This window comes from Fukomys damarensis, unplaced genomic scaffold (genome assembly GCF_012274545.1).
Source record: "Fukomys damarensis isolate Sample0158 unplaced genomic scaffold, DMR_v1.0_HiC HiC_scaffold_9, whole genome shotgun sequence".
In the NCBI taxonomy this organism is placed as follows: Eukaryota; Metazoa; Chordata; class Mammalia; order Rodentia; family Bathyergidae; genus Fukomys; species Fukomys damarensis.
In genome coordinates, this window is record NW_022900921.1 from 1965377 (window position 1) to 1980946 (window position 15570).

Consider the following 15570-nt stretch of genomic DNA (forward strand, 5'->3'; position numbering starts at 1 on the left):
CGGCTGACCGCGATGTCCTTGCAGCCGTGAAGCAGAAGCAGATCCGGCGCGGGGTGAAGGAGGTTCAGAAATTTGTCAACAAAGGCGAGAAAGGGTAAGAACCGCCCCGCCAGCTTTGGCAGTTCTGGGTGGTGACGAGGACTCCCGCTACTTAGGGGGTCCCGGTAAAATGAGGGCGGATCCGACCCAGCCCGGGCGGCCGCGTCCTGGCGATGTCCTTGCAGCCGTGAAGCAGAAGCAGATCCGGCGCGGGGTGAAGGAGGTTCAGAAATTTGTCAACAAAGGCGAGAAAGGGTAAGAACCGCCCCGCCAGCTTTGGCAGTTCTGGGTGGTGACGAGGACTCCCGCTACTTAGGGGGTCCCGGTAAAATGAGGGCGGATCCGACCCAGCCCGGGCGGCCGCGTCCTGGACCAGGCAACCACACAAGGGGTCGCGCGTCTGCAGGTATCCACGAGGAGAGCGCGAACTCCAGAGGGGATGGCTTCACTCTCTTCAGGCCTTTAGCAGTCTGAGGTTCATGTGCAACTATTCCGTGTTTACTCAGACCCGGCGCCCAGCCTGCCCACTCGGTGCCCCGCAGTCTGGCACCCATCGGTGCTATGAGCCTTTGCGTAGCATGTGGGAGGCTTGGGTGCCAGCCCGGCCAGACAGAGACCCAGAGGGAATGAATGCTGGGGAGTGAAATGCAGCCGAGTTGTAGCTGGCGGTGGTGAGGATGCTGAAGGGGTTTCCCAGAGCAGCCCCATTCGAGCCAAGATCCGGACACAGGTGTTCTTTGGGAGAACCGGGTTCTCCAGAGGACTGGGTCTCTGGAGAAGAGTGGTGGGCCTTCTGCTGGGCCCTCTTTAGCCAGTGAGTAGCTTCTCCGAACTGTGGGGGCCCCAGCCAGGAGGTAACTATACTTACTCTACTCCTTCAGGTTTTCTGGCCAGGTGTGGTGCACACTCATCACCACAGCATTCTGGGAGGCTGAGGCAGGAGGACCACAAGTTGGAGCACAGCCTTGGCAATTTAGTGACGCTGAGAACCCATCTCAGAAAATAAAAAAGGGCTGGGAATGTAGCTTACTGTGCAGGCCTGGGTTGGATCCCTAGTACCACAGAAAAGATTTTTCAGGTGGTTGAGAAAAGCACTAACAAGGCATGAGCAGGTGTGGGTTAAGAGCTGTTGGAGACGGATTTAAAGTCTGTGGGTGAGAGGATGTTCAGCTGTGCACAGTGAATTTAGAGGTCTGACCTCTAGTACTGCCAAAAGGAAAAAAAAAAAGCCACAGTTTGGTTTTAGATGAGTTTTGAGGTACCTTGGAGATACAACCCCTGCCCCGTCCAGCTTCACTGTCAAGTAGACAGATGACAACGTTTGGGCTTGGGCCAAGCTGGAGAGTGGATTTGGGAAAAATCCTGACGCCATGGCTGCTGACTGGTCGACCAGGAGGAAAGCACAGAGCAGAAGCCAGCTGAGGGCAGGCTGCGAGGACACCAGCAGCCAGAGCTACGGAAGGAAGAGGAGGCAGTTGAGGAGTCTGGGAGGCTGAAGGGATTTGGAGTGGTGGCAGCCTTTGGCCTGCCTGCCTCTCTCCCCTCTTGGGACACAGGCATGCGTCTTAGCCTGGCACTCATGGCCCTCCGGAGGACACCTGCCCATCTCCAGCTTTGCCTGTGCTTCCTCCCCTCCTGGACTCCAGAGGCCTCCCCACATCTTCCCCCAACCTGTGCTCTCACCACCCCCTGCCCCTGTGGTGTGCCTGGCATCAGGAAGGCTGTTGTTCCCTGGCCCTCCTCCCTGCACGCTACCCCTTGCCTCTCTTGGCAGCACTGACGTGTCAGGTGGGGCTCCCCTCCCCAGCAGAGGGCGTCTGCACCCCCGGGGCTGTTAGTAGAGGGCTCCTGCAGGCAAGGTGTTATTCACCTCTGTACCCCAGAGCAGGAGCAGAGCAGGCCGGGAGGTAGCACTTCAGGACCAAAAGAGGGAAAGGAGTGAGCTAGACACAGCAGCGATTTCTGTTTCAGGATCATGGTTTTAGCAGGAGACACGTTACCAATCGAGGTGTACTGCCACCTGCCAGTCATGTGCGAGGACCGGAGTTTGCCCTATGTCTATATCCCCTCCAAGACGGTAAGGAGCGGAGCCCCACCCAGGGAGGGGGATCTGGGCCCACTGCTTCCTAGCTGTGCGCTGTGCATCAGTTCGCTTTCTGTGCTTGGGTTTGCAGCTGTTTGTGCCTGACGGGTTGTGGTAGGTATCGAAGGCTGGCATGGGACTCCCAGTCCCCTTATCAGCCTCCTGAATAGCTGGAGCTTCCTTTTCCCACTGTGGGGCCCTCCCTCTGTGGGCTACACAAATGAAAGCAAGAGGACAGACTGTGCTTTGTCAACTCAGTTGCTGCAGCCCACAGGCCCTGTACATGGGCTCATACACAGAGCGGGTACTTAGGGCCCTTGTCCTCACGGAAGCTGCGTCCAGGCACAGGGCATGGGCAGAGGCAGAGGCTTGGGGACACTACCCCTTCTGTGCTGGAGCCCTTGACCAGCCATATGAAAGTGCCCAGTGCTGCCGGGCCCGGGGCCCCCCAGTTTGCTGGAGTTTCTGTGAGCAGGGTGTGTGTGGGTGCACCTGTAATCCCAGTGCCCTGCAGGTTCACAGGAAGCTCCCCAGTTCCAGCCAATCTGGGCCACTTAGTGACTTACTAAAAGCCTGTCTCAAAAGTAATAATTTTGTTTTGGTACTGGGGATGGAACTCAGGACCTTATGCTTCCCAAGCAGGCACAGCACCACTGAGCTACATCCCAGCCCATTAATAAGTTTTAAAGGGCTGGCTTAGTGTACAGGCCCTGGGTTCAGTCCCCAGAAAGATCTGAAATGGTGGTAACCTCCTGGAGATATTTTTTTGGTTGGGGGTACTGGGGATCCAACTTGGGTCTCTGTACTTATGAGGCAGGTGGTGGCAGCACTGAGCTCAATCCCGGGCCCTGGAGAAGTTTTTAAACGAGGTGCCTACCGGGCACAACACTCCTGTGGGCGCTCCCTGACACACTGGCTGTGTCCTTTCTCCAAATGGCCCTTCCTCTGCGCTCTCTGCAGGACCTGGGTGCTGCTGCAGGCTCCAAGCGCCCCACCTGTGTGATAATGGTCAAGCCGCACGAGGAGTACCAGGAGGCCTACGATGAGTGCCTGGAGGAGGTGCAGGCCCTGCCACCGCCCTTGTGAGGGACTCAGCGGAAGTGGCTGGGCTGGCTGCTCACGCTCCACACCTCCTCTTCCCAGCCAGCTTCATTAGCGGTTTCTTGACAGTAGAGCCAGTCTTCTCCATCAGAGCCACTTCCTGTTGAGCTTAAATGACGGCCTTCCAGTGCAGGGTGGGAAGTAAAGGCTGAGACTGACATCTGATGAATCTGTGGGTGGCTTTTCTTTTTTGAGGGGGAGCGGCATGCAGCAGCTGCTGGCTGGGCCAAAGAGCTGGCAGGCCAGAAGGAGCAGAAGCAACCTTTCTCACCAGAGAATAAAAGAACCCCAGAGCACTCAGTACAGTGCTGGCTGTCCAGTGCCCGAGCTTCGGCTCCAACTGTGCACTGACTGCTGCCCTCCTGAGCCCTACCTCGACGTCCCGGAGATGGGGCTGTGAGCCAAGGCAACAAGACTCGGGTGCTGCTGCATAGACACCTGCACTGCGGCTCCTGTGCCAGAGACACCCCATTCTTCCCATGTCCCCCAGGAGCCTTAGAAGCCACTGTGGATGCTACACGGTACATTTTGCATAGGAACATGAATCTCCCCTAAAGTAGTGGCCCACACAGGACCCAGTACACAACTGAAGAGAGCTGAGTTCCGATTCCATGTTCCTATCTTCCTAAATCCGCTCCACTGACTCTAGTAAGACTTTATACAAGTACACAGAGAAGTGTCTTGTGCGGGACACTCAGGTGCCAGAGGACACTGCCTAGCCAGAGTTGTTAGCAGCAAAGGCCATGCCCAGGACCTGAGTGCAGCAGGCACACATACTTCCTTGTCATTAAGCTCACGTGTGGCCGGGAGTAAGGAGAAGGGCTATGAATATATTTGCTCAGTTATAAAACAGTGGCATTCAGCTACTTTGTGCTATTTACAGTGGGGGACGGATACATACAATTGAGGCTGTGCAGCAGAGGCCACAGCTGGACACCCCTGGGCTGTGGGGCAGGAGAGAACGGCCTGGTGGCAGCGCTGAAACCGGCTGATGGCAGGGGTGGGAAATGTCAGCTGTCAGTGGCCAAGGCTCTGCTAGTCTGTGGGCTGCCACCTACCAGGGACAAACACTGAGGGCAGAGGCCAGCATCCGCCCTCACTCCAAGGAGCGCGCTGCCACAGGCCCCGCCCCGCGTACGCCCCTCGGCCACACCCGCTCGGGGAACCAGTCCCAGCACAGAGCCAGACTAAGGCTGGAACAGCAAAGTCCCTCTCCGGGAATCAGAAGATGATCCGCTTCCCATCCGCCGGGTTCTGCTCCATGGGGCAGTAGGGACACTTCAGCCTACAGGACGAGAAGCAGGAGCCTCTCAGGGCGTGTCCGCCGAGGCGGCGCGGGGCAGGGCGGGGACCAGGAGACTTACTTTCCTCCGTTAATGAGCTTGTTGAGCGCATCTCTGGAGATGACGTGGCCGCAGATGAGCTTGATGGGAGGGTTGGAATCTGACGTCTGCTGGCGGAGGATGGGACAGGCGAAAACCGAATGGTACCAGCACTTCATGCCTAGTTCGATCTCGATCTGAGGAGGCCGACAAAGCTTAGTTCCACTTCCTGCCCGGCTGGTGACGCCCCTGCCAGACCCCTTCCCTGCCAGGCCCAGGCTCACCGGCAGCTCGTCCTTGTGGCTCCAGACGCCGGTGCACTGCCTCTGCTCGATCACCGCTTTGATGTTCATCAGCACGGGGAGCGCCACACAGCCAGAGGCAAAGCTGCGGGAGACAGCCGGGGCTGGAGTGGAGTGGCCAGGGCCACAGGGCCCAGCACACCGTGTCCAGCAGTCGAGAGACAGGGCTGGATGCTGCCATGAGGTCATCAGTCCCTGAAGACCCCTCGGGCCGCTCAGAAAGTGCCACATTAGTTAGCGTTCCCAACTCTGAGGCCCACTCTCATTACCCTCAGACCCGACAACCCCCGGGAAAGGCAACAGGAAGCTCTGGCAGATGCCTGCTCAGCCAGAGACGGTGGGCCTCCTCCCTGGTGTGCCAGGCTCTCCTCCCCCTCGGGATGACTGCACAGGGAGCCGTGGCTGAGAAACCCCACAGTGGCCATGGCGGGGCCACACGACAGTCTCAAGGGGCTGGTAACATTTGTGCTGGGCAGTCTGTTCTGGGACACAGATGTCCAGTGGCAAAGCAGCTGAGAACAGGGTCAGTCTCCATCTTGGGATGGGGCCGCTGAGTGTGGCCTGTGTCACAACTGCCCTTTATTCCCTGGGGCACTGGCAGGCCCATTCACATGGTGATACTACCTGTACAATGAGGGTAACCCAACTCTAACTTCTGGGGTTGCTAAATTGGAGTGAAGAGTATTACTGTGAGACTTCTAAGCCCAGCTGTGAACCCATGTTCCACAGCCACACGCGTCATCCCCGAAGGGCAGGAGTGTCTGAGGGGCTGGGAGGAGGGTGGCTGCTGCAGGACTGTGGGTCAGCTTGGAGGCTCCAGCAGGAATCCAGGCCTGAGGGGTGGAGAGGCGGGGCCTCTGCTCTCCCACTGTGAAAACAGGCATTCCCGATTGGTGGGGGGGCTCCCTGTCCCCTCCCTGTGCAGTACCTGACGCTGAGGGGGGACTCCACAGAGAGCCCCAGCAGCGAGCACGCGTCCCGGGTGAAGGTCTCACATATCTCTGCCCAGTGGCTGCTGTCCAGGAGGTGGCCATAGGGAGACTTCTCCAGGCCCAGGCGCAGGTACACCAGACTGCCCATCATCACCTGGATCTCTACAAGGCAACTGGGCGGCTCAGTGGGTGCAGGGTACAGTCCACAGCGCCTCAACCCAGACCCCAGCACACTGAGCAGGGACTGAAATGGCCTCAGGCAAACAAGTCTCAAACCGAGGGGGAGGTGGGGCCTGCCAGCAGTTTCCATACAAGGACAAGCACTGCCAACAGGGAGTTGGGCAGAGTGACCTATCTTTCCAAGTGCATCGCGTGCACGCCTCAGGTCGGCACGAGCATCTTCACTCGACAGCTGTGTCCCTCTGCCCCAGGTCCCAGTCTTGGGAGGGGGCAGGTCCAGAAAAAGGTGACAACCACTCTGACCTTGATGACATTCACGCATTCATTCCTGTGGTGCGGGGATCAGGCCCCGAACTTCACACACACTAACTGGGCACTCTGCCACCTGAGCCACACCCTCGGCACTCATGTTTAGTTTTGAGTAAATTTCAAAGCAATAAGGATGAGTAAGTTGAAAGAAAAAGTAACACAGGTTACTCTGATGAGCATCTTAGGGGCAGGACCCAAAGTGATCTCAGTGTGTGGAGAGCAGCTTGGGGCCCTTCTAGGCACACAGCAGGGAGCACGGTGCTATGGCCAAGCTGGTCTGAGATGACTACATGTTACGGTGGAGATGGATGGGGGAGACCCTGGGCCTGGGGTTCACGAGGCAATGAAGGATCAGGGTTGGGGTGGGGAGAGGCAACAGCCAGTGGCGGTGAAGGCAGAGGGTCAGCTCTACCCAGGAGAGGCTGGCGGGTCGCAGAGGTGCGGCCTTGGGGCCTTGCCTGGTCCCTCACCCCCTTCCTCTCTGGTACTCTTCAGGCTGCCATGAGCTAAACATCTGTGCTCCCCACACCCTCCCACCAGGATGTTCTGACTAAGGACTGAATCCCTGGAACCATTTTTTTCCTTTAAAACTGCGCATCCTGGCAGTGAAACCCCAGGTCAAGGCAGGGACTGGCAACTCCTCGTCCTGCGGAGCCCAGCAGCAGGCTGCCCCTGAGAGATGGGTACTTACCCCGCTGGTGCAGCCGAGCAAAGGGCTGGAAGTGCCGGGCATAGCTGAGGGCCTCCAGCTGCTTCTCAGGGCCTCCGGCCAGAAGGCGGATAAAGTGCAGGCGGTGCAGTTTGAACTCCAGGGAGCTGTTGAGCTCCAGCAGGCGCTGCCTGTGGGAGATGGCCCATCTGGGAGAAAAGCGGCTGGGTTAGTGGAGCTGGGGGGCGGAGAAGGACCCCTGGTCAGTCAGGACCTGAGATGGATGAGGCAGGTCAAACATATCTGGGGGAATCGAAGAGCACAGACAAGACTTGTGCCCCGAAAGCCTGAGGCAGTGCACCCCCCAGGGGGCTCCTTACTCCAGGGCAGGGCCCAGGTCCTGTTCATGTAGAGCTTCCAGGATTCGGTTCAGCTCCAGGAAGGGCTGCTTAAAATCCAAGTCCACACTCAGTGTTGATTCCTGTGGGGAGAGAGATCCACCACCGGAAGACAGTGTTTCCAGAATTCTGCTAGGTGCACAGAAACCCCACAGAGAGGCAGGTGGTGTGCGCTGGTGGAGCCATTTCGGTTCTGTTCCAGTGAGGCAAGGGCCACACAGGGACTTCCCCGAGTGCGGACTGCAAAGCTTTCCCACACCTGAAGCCCTGGCTGGCGATGGGCCCCGGCCAGTGTTGAGTGGCATGGTGAGGAAATGACTCCTTTCCAATCCCCCTAGTTAGGCCAAGGCGGAGCCTCCTCTACTTCACTGCCAGTGTCTTTAGCACCCAACAAGGGCTACTGTCATCTCACTAATAAAGGGGTCTCGGGCCTTAGCTCAGCACCCTGGTGGCAACCAATTCTAAGTGGAAACCGGAAGATTTGCTACTCATCATGCGGTGTTTAGAGCTACCTCCTGCTTGATGGCAGAACACTGCTTTCCGCTCTAACAGGGAAAATGACCAGGTAAGCACAGTGGCTCCCGGCCCGGCCCTACCTGGCACAACTCCTCAGCAACACTGAGCATGCCCTGCTGGTACAGGTGCTCCACGATGGCTGTCTGCAGCGTCTGCTGCTGCTTCTCCCGAGAGTCCCACACCGAATCGGAGACCACGCCGCAGATCTCAGAGTCGAAGTTCTGCCGAGGAGGAGGAGGAGACAGGGCCCTAAGGCTCCAGCTCCGGCTTTGCCTCGCCATGCCGCAGAACGCACCCACCATCTCCAGGGCGGCCCCACCCCAGGCCTGCCGCTCACTCTGTCGATGGCTTTGCCCACTCGAGACACACTGCTGTGGATGTCCTTGTGGTCCGAGGCCAGTTTCTGGACGGTGTCTCTGATCTTCCGGCAACACTGGGACATCACCAGGGACAGGGTGGCTGACAGAGGGGTCCCCTGGAGAGCTGTGAAGAAACAGCCAACTCGGACACCTAGCACCCACTTCCCTCAGGCTGGGTCCCTTCTCCCTCTGCTCCACATGCCTGTGTAGCAAGCAGGAGGCAGCCCTGAGCCCCAGTGACCCCAGGGTCTGCCTCATGCACCACACGGCCTGGACAGGCCAGGTGAGACAGCGGTCTCGGTGATTTCACACCCTCACGGGTACACCTGTAGGCTGCTGTGACATGCAGGCCATTTGGCTCTTTCTGGGGATTGAGTACCTCATTTTAAGCGCATTTGCTCTACCATACATTCTACGTTTTGTTTTGGTTTGGCTTTTTTTTTTTTGGTACTGGGGATCAAACTCAGGACCTTGCACTTGCAAAGCAGGCATAGTGCCACTGAGCTAAATCCCCTGCCCCTTTTATGTTTAACTGTCAAACTGTTACCATGTAATACAATAATTCCACTCCCAAGAGAAACAAAATCATGCGTTCCCACGAAAACTTACACAACAGTATTCACAGCAGCATTATTGATAATAGCCACAAGGTCAAAACAACTCAAACATCTACCACCTACTGGATAAACGGAATATGATGTATCCATACAACAGAATACAGCCATGAAAGGAATGTGGGGCTGGCCAGACACCCCAGGAAGGGCCCCGAAAACACTGCTAATGAAGGAAGCCAGACTGACAGGCCCATGTGGTGTGGTTCTCTTAACTGGAGTGTCCAAAACAGGCAAATATAGAGGCACAAAGGAGAAAAGTGTCACCAGGGCAGATCAGTGTTAATGGATTTGGTATCTTTTGGGAATGAGGAAAATATCTTCAAACGAGAAAGTAGTAATGAATGTACAACTCTGTAAATTCAAAACCACTGAGATGTATACTCTAAAAGGATGAGTTTAATAAGTTACTTATAGATCAAACAAAGACATTGGAACTATGGGTTCTTCTGGTTAAATTTTTTTGTTTTTGTTTTTTTGAGCCAGGGTCTCATTACGTAGTTGAGACTGACCTGGAACTCACTATGTAGCCCAGGCTGGTCTCGAACTCACAGCAATCCTCCTGCCTCAGCCACCCAAGTGCTGAGATTACAGGCGTGCGCCACCACACCTGGCAAATTTTTCTCTTTTTTTTTTTGAGACAGTTTTACGATGTAATTCACGATTGCCTGAATCCAAAGTGATCTTCCTGCCTCAGCCTTCTCAGTGCCAAGATTACAGCGGTGCACCAGCACACCCAGCTTTCTCTGGTTTTATCTAAGACAATTTAAACATTAAAGCTGGGCATGGTAATATGTGCATACTGTCCCAGCTACTCAGGAGGTCGAGACAAAATAAAAGAATGTTTCAGTGCAGCCTGGGCAATTTTTTTTTTTTTTTTTTTTTTTTTTTTGGTACCAGTGATTGAACTCGGGTCCTTGTGCATGCAAGGCAGGCCACCAAACTGCTGAGCTAAATCCCCAGCACTAGCGTGGGCAATTAAATGAGATCCTGTCTTAAAAGAAAAAATGAAAAGAGCAGCCCCCAGCACAGTCAATCAAGTCTCTGAGACAGTGGCAAAGTTGAATCACAGTCACTAAGTGAGAATATTACATCACTGTCTCATTCCTTGGTTTTGATAATTACAGTGCACTTACATAGGAGAAAGCTCTTGATCTTAGGAAATACACACTGGAAGGTTAAGGACACGTAAACTGACTTTTCAAATGGCTAAAAAGTAACAAAAATATGCAGGATAATGATACAGCAAATAATGCCACATGCTTGACAGACCTGGGTGAACAGTATATGACTTATTTACACTATTCTTGGACCCTTCCTGTAAATTTGAAATTATCTTAAAGGTCACTGAAATTTAGAAGTAGAAAAGCAGAATCTAGGCATGTAGCTCAGTGTTGGCCTAGCATGCATCAGGGCCTCATTCAGTCCCTAGCATCGACAGGAAACAAACAAGCAGGCAAATAAAAAGGCGAAGAACACAATGGGCATGGAAACAATTTCAGGTAAATTAATAGTATCTTCCCGCTTTGTTTTTAAAGATGGCATCTCACTATGAAGCCAGGCCAGCCTTGTACTCAGTATCCTCCTGCTTCAGCCTCTCAGAGCGCTCGACTTATAGGTGTGTGCGGCCGCACCCAGCTCCTGGTGGGCTATTTGGAAGAGCTCAGAGGCTGACGGCCATTGCCGCCCTTTGGGAGTCCTAAAGATGCCCACCACCCTCCAGCCCCATCCGAAAGGAGCCCGCCACCCATGTCCACGGGCAGACACGCACCTGCGCTGGCCAGCTCAGCCCGCAGCTGGCCCACATAGTGCAGCAGCTCCTCCAAGCTCCGCTCACAGTGCTGCCCGTAGGTCAGGAACTTCTGCAGGACCTTGTCCAGTTCCCTCTCCACACATGCACACTGCTCCATGGCTCCTCAGCCTGTGGAGGGTTGGCTGGGTCAGCTCCAGCTGGCCGGGGCAGAGGGGGCTCCCAGACCTCTGACTTCCTCCTCACCTCTCCTGGGTAGGTCCTTGCTTAACGAAACATCCGGCCACAGCTTCCCATCGGTCCCTGCTAGGTGGCCAGGACAAGATGCAGGTAAGAACCATGGTGAGAAAACGACAGTTGTCAACTCTTTTTACCCTACGATTTTTGTTCATCTCCACTTTTAGTCAGCAGGCCACACAGCAAACTAGAAACCCACGCACTGCGTGCAGTCCTACCGTGTGCTTCAGTACATTCTCTCACAGTTACTGGGGTTGGTTTCCCAGGTACTGTGGCGACAGTGGCCAGGACACAGTCCTCGCATGGCTGGCAGCTGCCAACATGGCGTGGTGAATGAAGCGCAGCCGCGTCGGCCTGCCGGGCCTGGCCCGCCGCTCTCACGGCTCCGCGCACAGCACTCACTGCTGGGGCCCTGCCCACCCTCTGTTCCCCTTGCCCATGTGTGGGCAGACGGGTGCAGACAGCTGGCTCTGGCCGGCCTGGCCTGGCTCCCTCTACTCTCGCCTGCCCAGTGCCTGCCTTGCCCACTGCACTCCGACATCCCCTTCTCACGCCTGTCCTGCGTCCTCCCCGAGCAGCCGCTGGCATCGAACACACGATCCTCAGACTGTCGGCAAGAACAGCCAGTTTTCCTCTCCACCCTCGACAGGACTGAAAGGAAGGGCTGCATCGCCATCCCTCCAAAGCCAGGCCGCCTGCTGTCTGCTCTGTGCAGGCAGAGTAACGATGAGTGAACCCCGCGAGTCCTGGCCTCACCCTACAATCCCTGTCTCCCTCCCAGACAAGGCAGTGACAGGGATTGGCACCTGGGCCACCGTATGGACCCACACTTGCTCTCCTTATCGTGCTGACAGCACCACACTAACATCTGTAATCGTGGCTTCCGGAAAGTGCTCTGCCCGGCTGCTCCTAAACAAATGCTCTACCCTGGGCGGGCAGCCATGGGCACCGCGTAACAGGGGCTGCTATCCAGAGTGACCCCTGACTCTGCTCTCATGAACAGCTGCCATTTCACAAGGGCTCATTAGGTGCCAGGCACAGCTAGTGACTACACTTGCGTGAACTGATGACTTAATTCGCACAGAAACACATATAACGTAAGCATGGCTATCAGCCCTGCTTTGCAAAGAGAAAACGAGACATAGAAAGGTGAAATAAGCTGCCTAAGGTCACACAGCCGGGAGGCGGAGGGGTGGGAACAGGAGCCAGGCGGGTGCCCCAAGGCTCCTTCCCTTCAGAGCTGTGCCTCAGGTACCCTTAGGACCAGCCAGACCAGCGAATGCTGCACCAGCACAGGAAAGCAGCAAATACTTGTGGTTGGAATAAATGTACAGCAACCAGTAATGAAGACAAGGACAGGAAGCGAACCATGCAGCCTGTGAGAACCATCGCTGGGGAAGATGGCAGGACAAGAGAACGTCTGCCAAGAGTGTCTGGGAACCACAGTCACAATTTACCAGAAAGAGGGCTTGAGAAGGTCAGGATGTCGCCAAGGCCAAACAGTCTGGTTGTCGGACACCAACTAAGAGCAGCAGGCAATACCATGAGGCTGTATGAAGAGGCAGAGGAAGAGAATGGACACAGGATTTTCACCCTGTCTGTTGTGACAAGGAGGAGACGATATGGCGGCCTTGTTACCAGAGGATCCAGGTCCAAGGTGACGTGGGGAGCCTGCATGGCAGTTCATGCACACTTAGAAACTGGGCTCCAGATACATCCAGAGCAACATAAATGAAATCCCAATCATGGTCTTGGCAAGGAATTAAATGAAGTCAAGGCAGAACACCAGCTGTGTGAATTAAAAACGTATACACACGTGGCAGGGGATTTGGCTCAGTGGTTCCACCACCTGCCTCGCAAGTGCCAGGGACCAAAAAAAAAAAAAGTATGCACACAAAACAAGGTAAACATGATACACCAAATAAAAGGATGTACAATTATCCCCTGGTGTCTGTGAGGAATTGGCTGGGGGAAACCCTTGGATACCAAAATCCACAAGTATTCCAATTTCTTAAAAATTGGACAGTACTTGATAAAACCAGCACACATCCTTCTTTCCTGTAATTTAAATACAATTTTTAGTGTTGTGTGTTTTGGTGCTGGGGATCAACCCTGGGCCTCAGGCATGCTAAGCTGTGCTTTACCACCAAGCTATACCTCACAGTACTTGTTTTTGCAATACTGAGCAAAAAATTGAATCCAGGGCCTTTGCACTGAGCTACCGTTCCAGCCCAACCCCCTTTTTCTTTTCTTTCTTCTTTTTTGAAACAGGAGCTTGCACAGTTACTATGTTGCCCAGACCAGGCTCCAACTTGTGAACCTCCCACCTCAGGCTCCAAAAGTGCTATGATTACAGGACTGTACCACCAGGCTTGGCTTTTTGCATAGTTTTGACCTAAGATCAGTTGAATTCACAAATGCCAAACCTATAGATACAGAGCTTAAACAGTATTTTAAACACATGAGAGTGCTTGCCTAAACATATGGGAGTCCCTTGCTGACACTCTTTCCCCCACCTCCCACAGCTGGCTCCTTCTTGCTGGGCCTCCACACAACAGGAGAGAAGGGAAGAATGGTAACAAGGGGATACATAAATAAATGCAAACAAGAAAAAGGCTTTGCATGACCAATTAAACATACAATGAACTGAGCCAGCTGTGGTGGCGCACACCTGTAATCCCAGCACTGGGGAGGCTGAGGCAGGAGGATCACTGTAAATTCTAAACCAGCCTGGGCTACACAGTGAGTTCCAGGTCAGTCTCAACTACATAGTGAGACCCTGTCTCAAACAAAACAAAACAAAACAAAAAAAACCAAAGAAACCCAAAACCCCCAAAAACCATACAATGAACTGAGAAATGTAATCAACTCAATAAAATTTAAACCAGGTATTGCAGCACCTACCTGCAATCCCAACACTATGCAAGGCTGAGGCAGGAGACAACCTTGAGCCCAGTCTGGGCAATTTCATGAGACTCTGTCTCAAAATTTAAAAAGAAAAAAAAAAAAAAGGTGGGGGTGGGGGATACAGTCCAGTGAGAAGGTCCTGGTTTAAATCCCCAGTACCTAAATATAAAAAAATTAAAAATGAAAACAAGTGGCTGGGGGCTTAGTGGTAAAGTGCTTGCCTAGAACACCTAAGGACTGGGTTTGATCGCTGACATAACAAAAAAATTTTTTTGAGACAAGATCTTGCTATGTAGCCCAGGCTGCCTCAAAAACATGGGATCCTCCTGCCTCAGCCTCCTGAGTGCTGGGATTACAGATGTAAATCCATACTTGGCTAAAAATAAATAAAATTTAAAAGAAAAATGAGCTTGGAAAATAAATGCTTGTGGGTATTCCATCCAAAGAGCTGAGCAAAGGAGCCAGGTTGTGCTTGCCCATACCCACAGGTGTTCGAGTTTCTGTAATCTCAGCTATCAACTGAGGGAGGAGGACCACACATCTGAGGTCAACCCGGACAACTTAACAAGAGCCTGTTTCAAAAAATTTTTAAAAGGGAGGGGGGAAAAGCCAGGTTTGGTGGTGCATCCCAGCACTTGGGAGGCTGAGGCAGGATAAATAAGAGTTCAAGGCCAGCCCGAACTACATAGCAAGACCCTGTCTCATAAAAGCAAAAAGAAAATAAAAGGGGGAGGGACAGGGATATAGCTCAGTGGCAGAGCACTTGCCTAGCATGGGAGAGGCCCTGGATTCAATCCTCAGTATTGGAGGAAAGAGAAGGTATCCAAACGAAGACACAGGAGCTAACCAGAGGATGCCTCAGTGCTAGAGTCAGCCCAACATCCGTCCTGGACACAGGAGCTGACAGAGCTCATGAGAAGTGCAGGAGCCGGTGACTGGAACGTCGCGTCCATTGGTCCTACGTCTTCCTCCACCAGGGTCTCACAGGTCCCCAGGTGACCTACCAGGGCGATCACTCCAGATCGCAGGCTGCGTCTGCACTGCCCTGGCTTGAAATGAAAGCCCTTTGCAGTTACACCTTTGCCTCCTCCACTCAAGACACCAACACTACACGCTGGAGTCCTCTGCCCTCGAGCTGTGGTGTTGTCAGCCCCCACAGAAGACGCCTCCCTGCCCTTCTTCTGGCCTCACACACCTGTCCAGGGTGCACGAACTGTGCACATCTGAGTCCCTGTTCACTGTCACGAGCTGCTCAGGGGTCGGAAATGAGCAGGGATGGACCTCAGGACCTTGCCCTTGCAAAACAGGCGGCAGAACCACTGAGCTAACTCCCCGGCCCTTACTGGCTTGATTGTTACGCTCTTACAGCCCTTCTTTTCCACCTACCAAGCCTCTGCTTAACTGTCAAAACTTCAACCGCACTCATCTCCCAGCACTGCTCTCACCTACCACCCTCTAACCACACTAATCTTCTTTCACACTAGACCATGTCCAGTCTGTTACTGCCTCAGGACCTTTGCAATGCTCCGCCCTCGACGGGCACTCTTTCCCCCGCCTCCCATGGCTGGCTCCTTCTCACTCGGCCTCCACACACATGCCAGCTTCCCGGGGACTCACTTCTAGACGCGGTGCCTACCGCAGACCCCTCTCCCCCACCTTCACAGTCACCCATCAAGCGCCCTGCTCCTTCCGCACAGCCCCATTGGATGCCTCAGATCTCCCTCTCCTCGTCAGACAAAACTACAAAAAAGCCTCCCGTTTCCCCTGGACAGCGGCCCTTACTGGCCCTCCACCCGCATCCGCGTGCCAATGACTGGCAAGCCCCTCCTCGTCTTTCAGGGGACCCCGCACCCCAAGGTTACCTCGGCCGGGCCG

The 15570-nt window shown here is 54.4% G+C and overlaps 2 protein-coding genes across 4 annotated transcripts in view; one reads left to right on the forward strand and one right to left on the reverse strand.

Moving 5' to 3' along the window:
* Nhp2 (NHP2 ribonucleoprotein) overlaps positions 1 to 3231 on the forward strand; it is a 3964-nt gene extending 733 nt beyond the window's left edge. Inside the window, exons 2-4 of the mRNA XM_010639853.3 lie at positions 191 to 294; positions 2011 to 2116; positions 3083 to 3231. Coding sequence (XP_010638155.1) covers positions 191 to 294; positions 2011 to 2116; positions 3083 to 3208 — 336 coding nt within the window. The 3' untranslated portion in view covers positions 3209 to 3231. The remainder of the gene's footprint in view (positions 1 to 190; positions 295 to 2010; positions 2117 to 3082) is intronic.
* A 1194-nt stretch (positions 3232 to 4425) lies between these two features.
* On the reverse strand, positions 4426 to 15570 carry Rmnd5b (required for meiotic nuclear division 5 homolog B). 3 transcript variants are annotated; one of them, XM_033761533.1, is made up of 11 exons: positions 15558 to 15570; positions 10798 to 10857; positions 10573 to 10722; positions 8169 to 8314; positions 7912 to 8052; positions 7298 to 7398; positions 6960 to 7126; positions 5776 to 5941; positions 4830 to 4932; positions 4588 to 4742; positions 4426 to 4508 (listed from the first exon to the last, which is right to left on the reverse strand). In XM_033761533.1, the coding sequence occupies exons 3-11, from the start codon at positions 10709 to 10711 to the stop codon at positions 4445 to 4447; spliced, it is 1182 nt and encodes a 393-aa protein (XP_033617424.1). In that variant the 5' UTR covers positions 10712 to 10722; positions 10798 to 10857; positions 15558 to 15570; the 3' UTR covers positions 4426 to 4444. The 3 variants fall into 3 exon arrangements, with proteins under 3 accessions (XP_033617424.1, XP_010638114.1, XP_010638112.1); XM_010639812.3 differs by lacking the exon at positions 15558 to 15570 and adding an exon at positions 12246 to 13231; XM_010639810.3 differs by lacking the exon at positions 15558 to 15570 and having other exon boundaries at positions 10798 to 13231.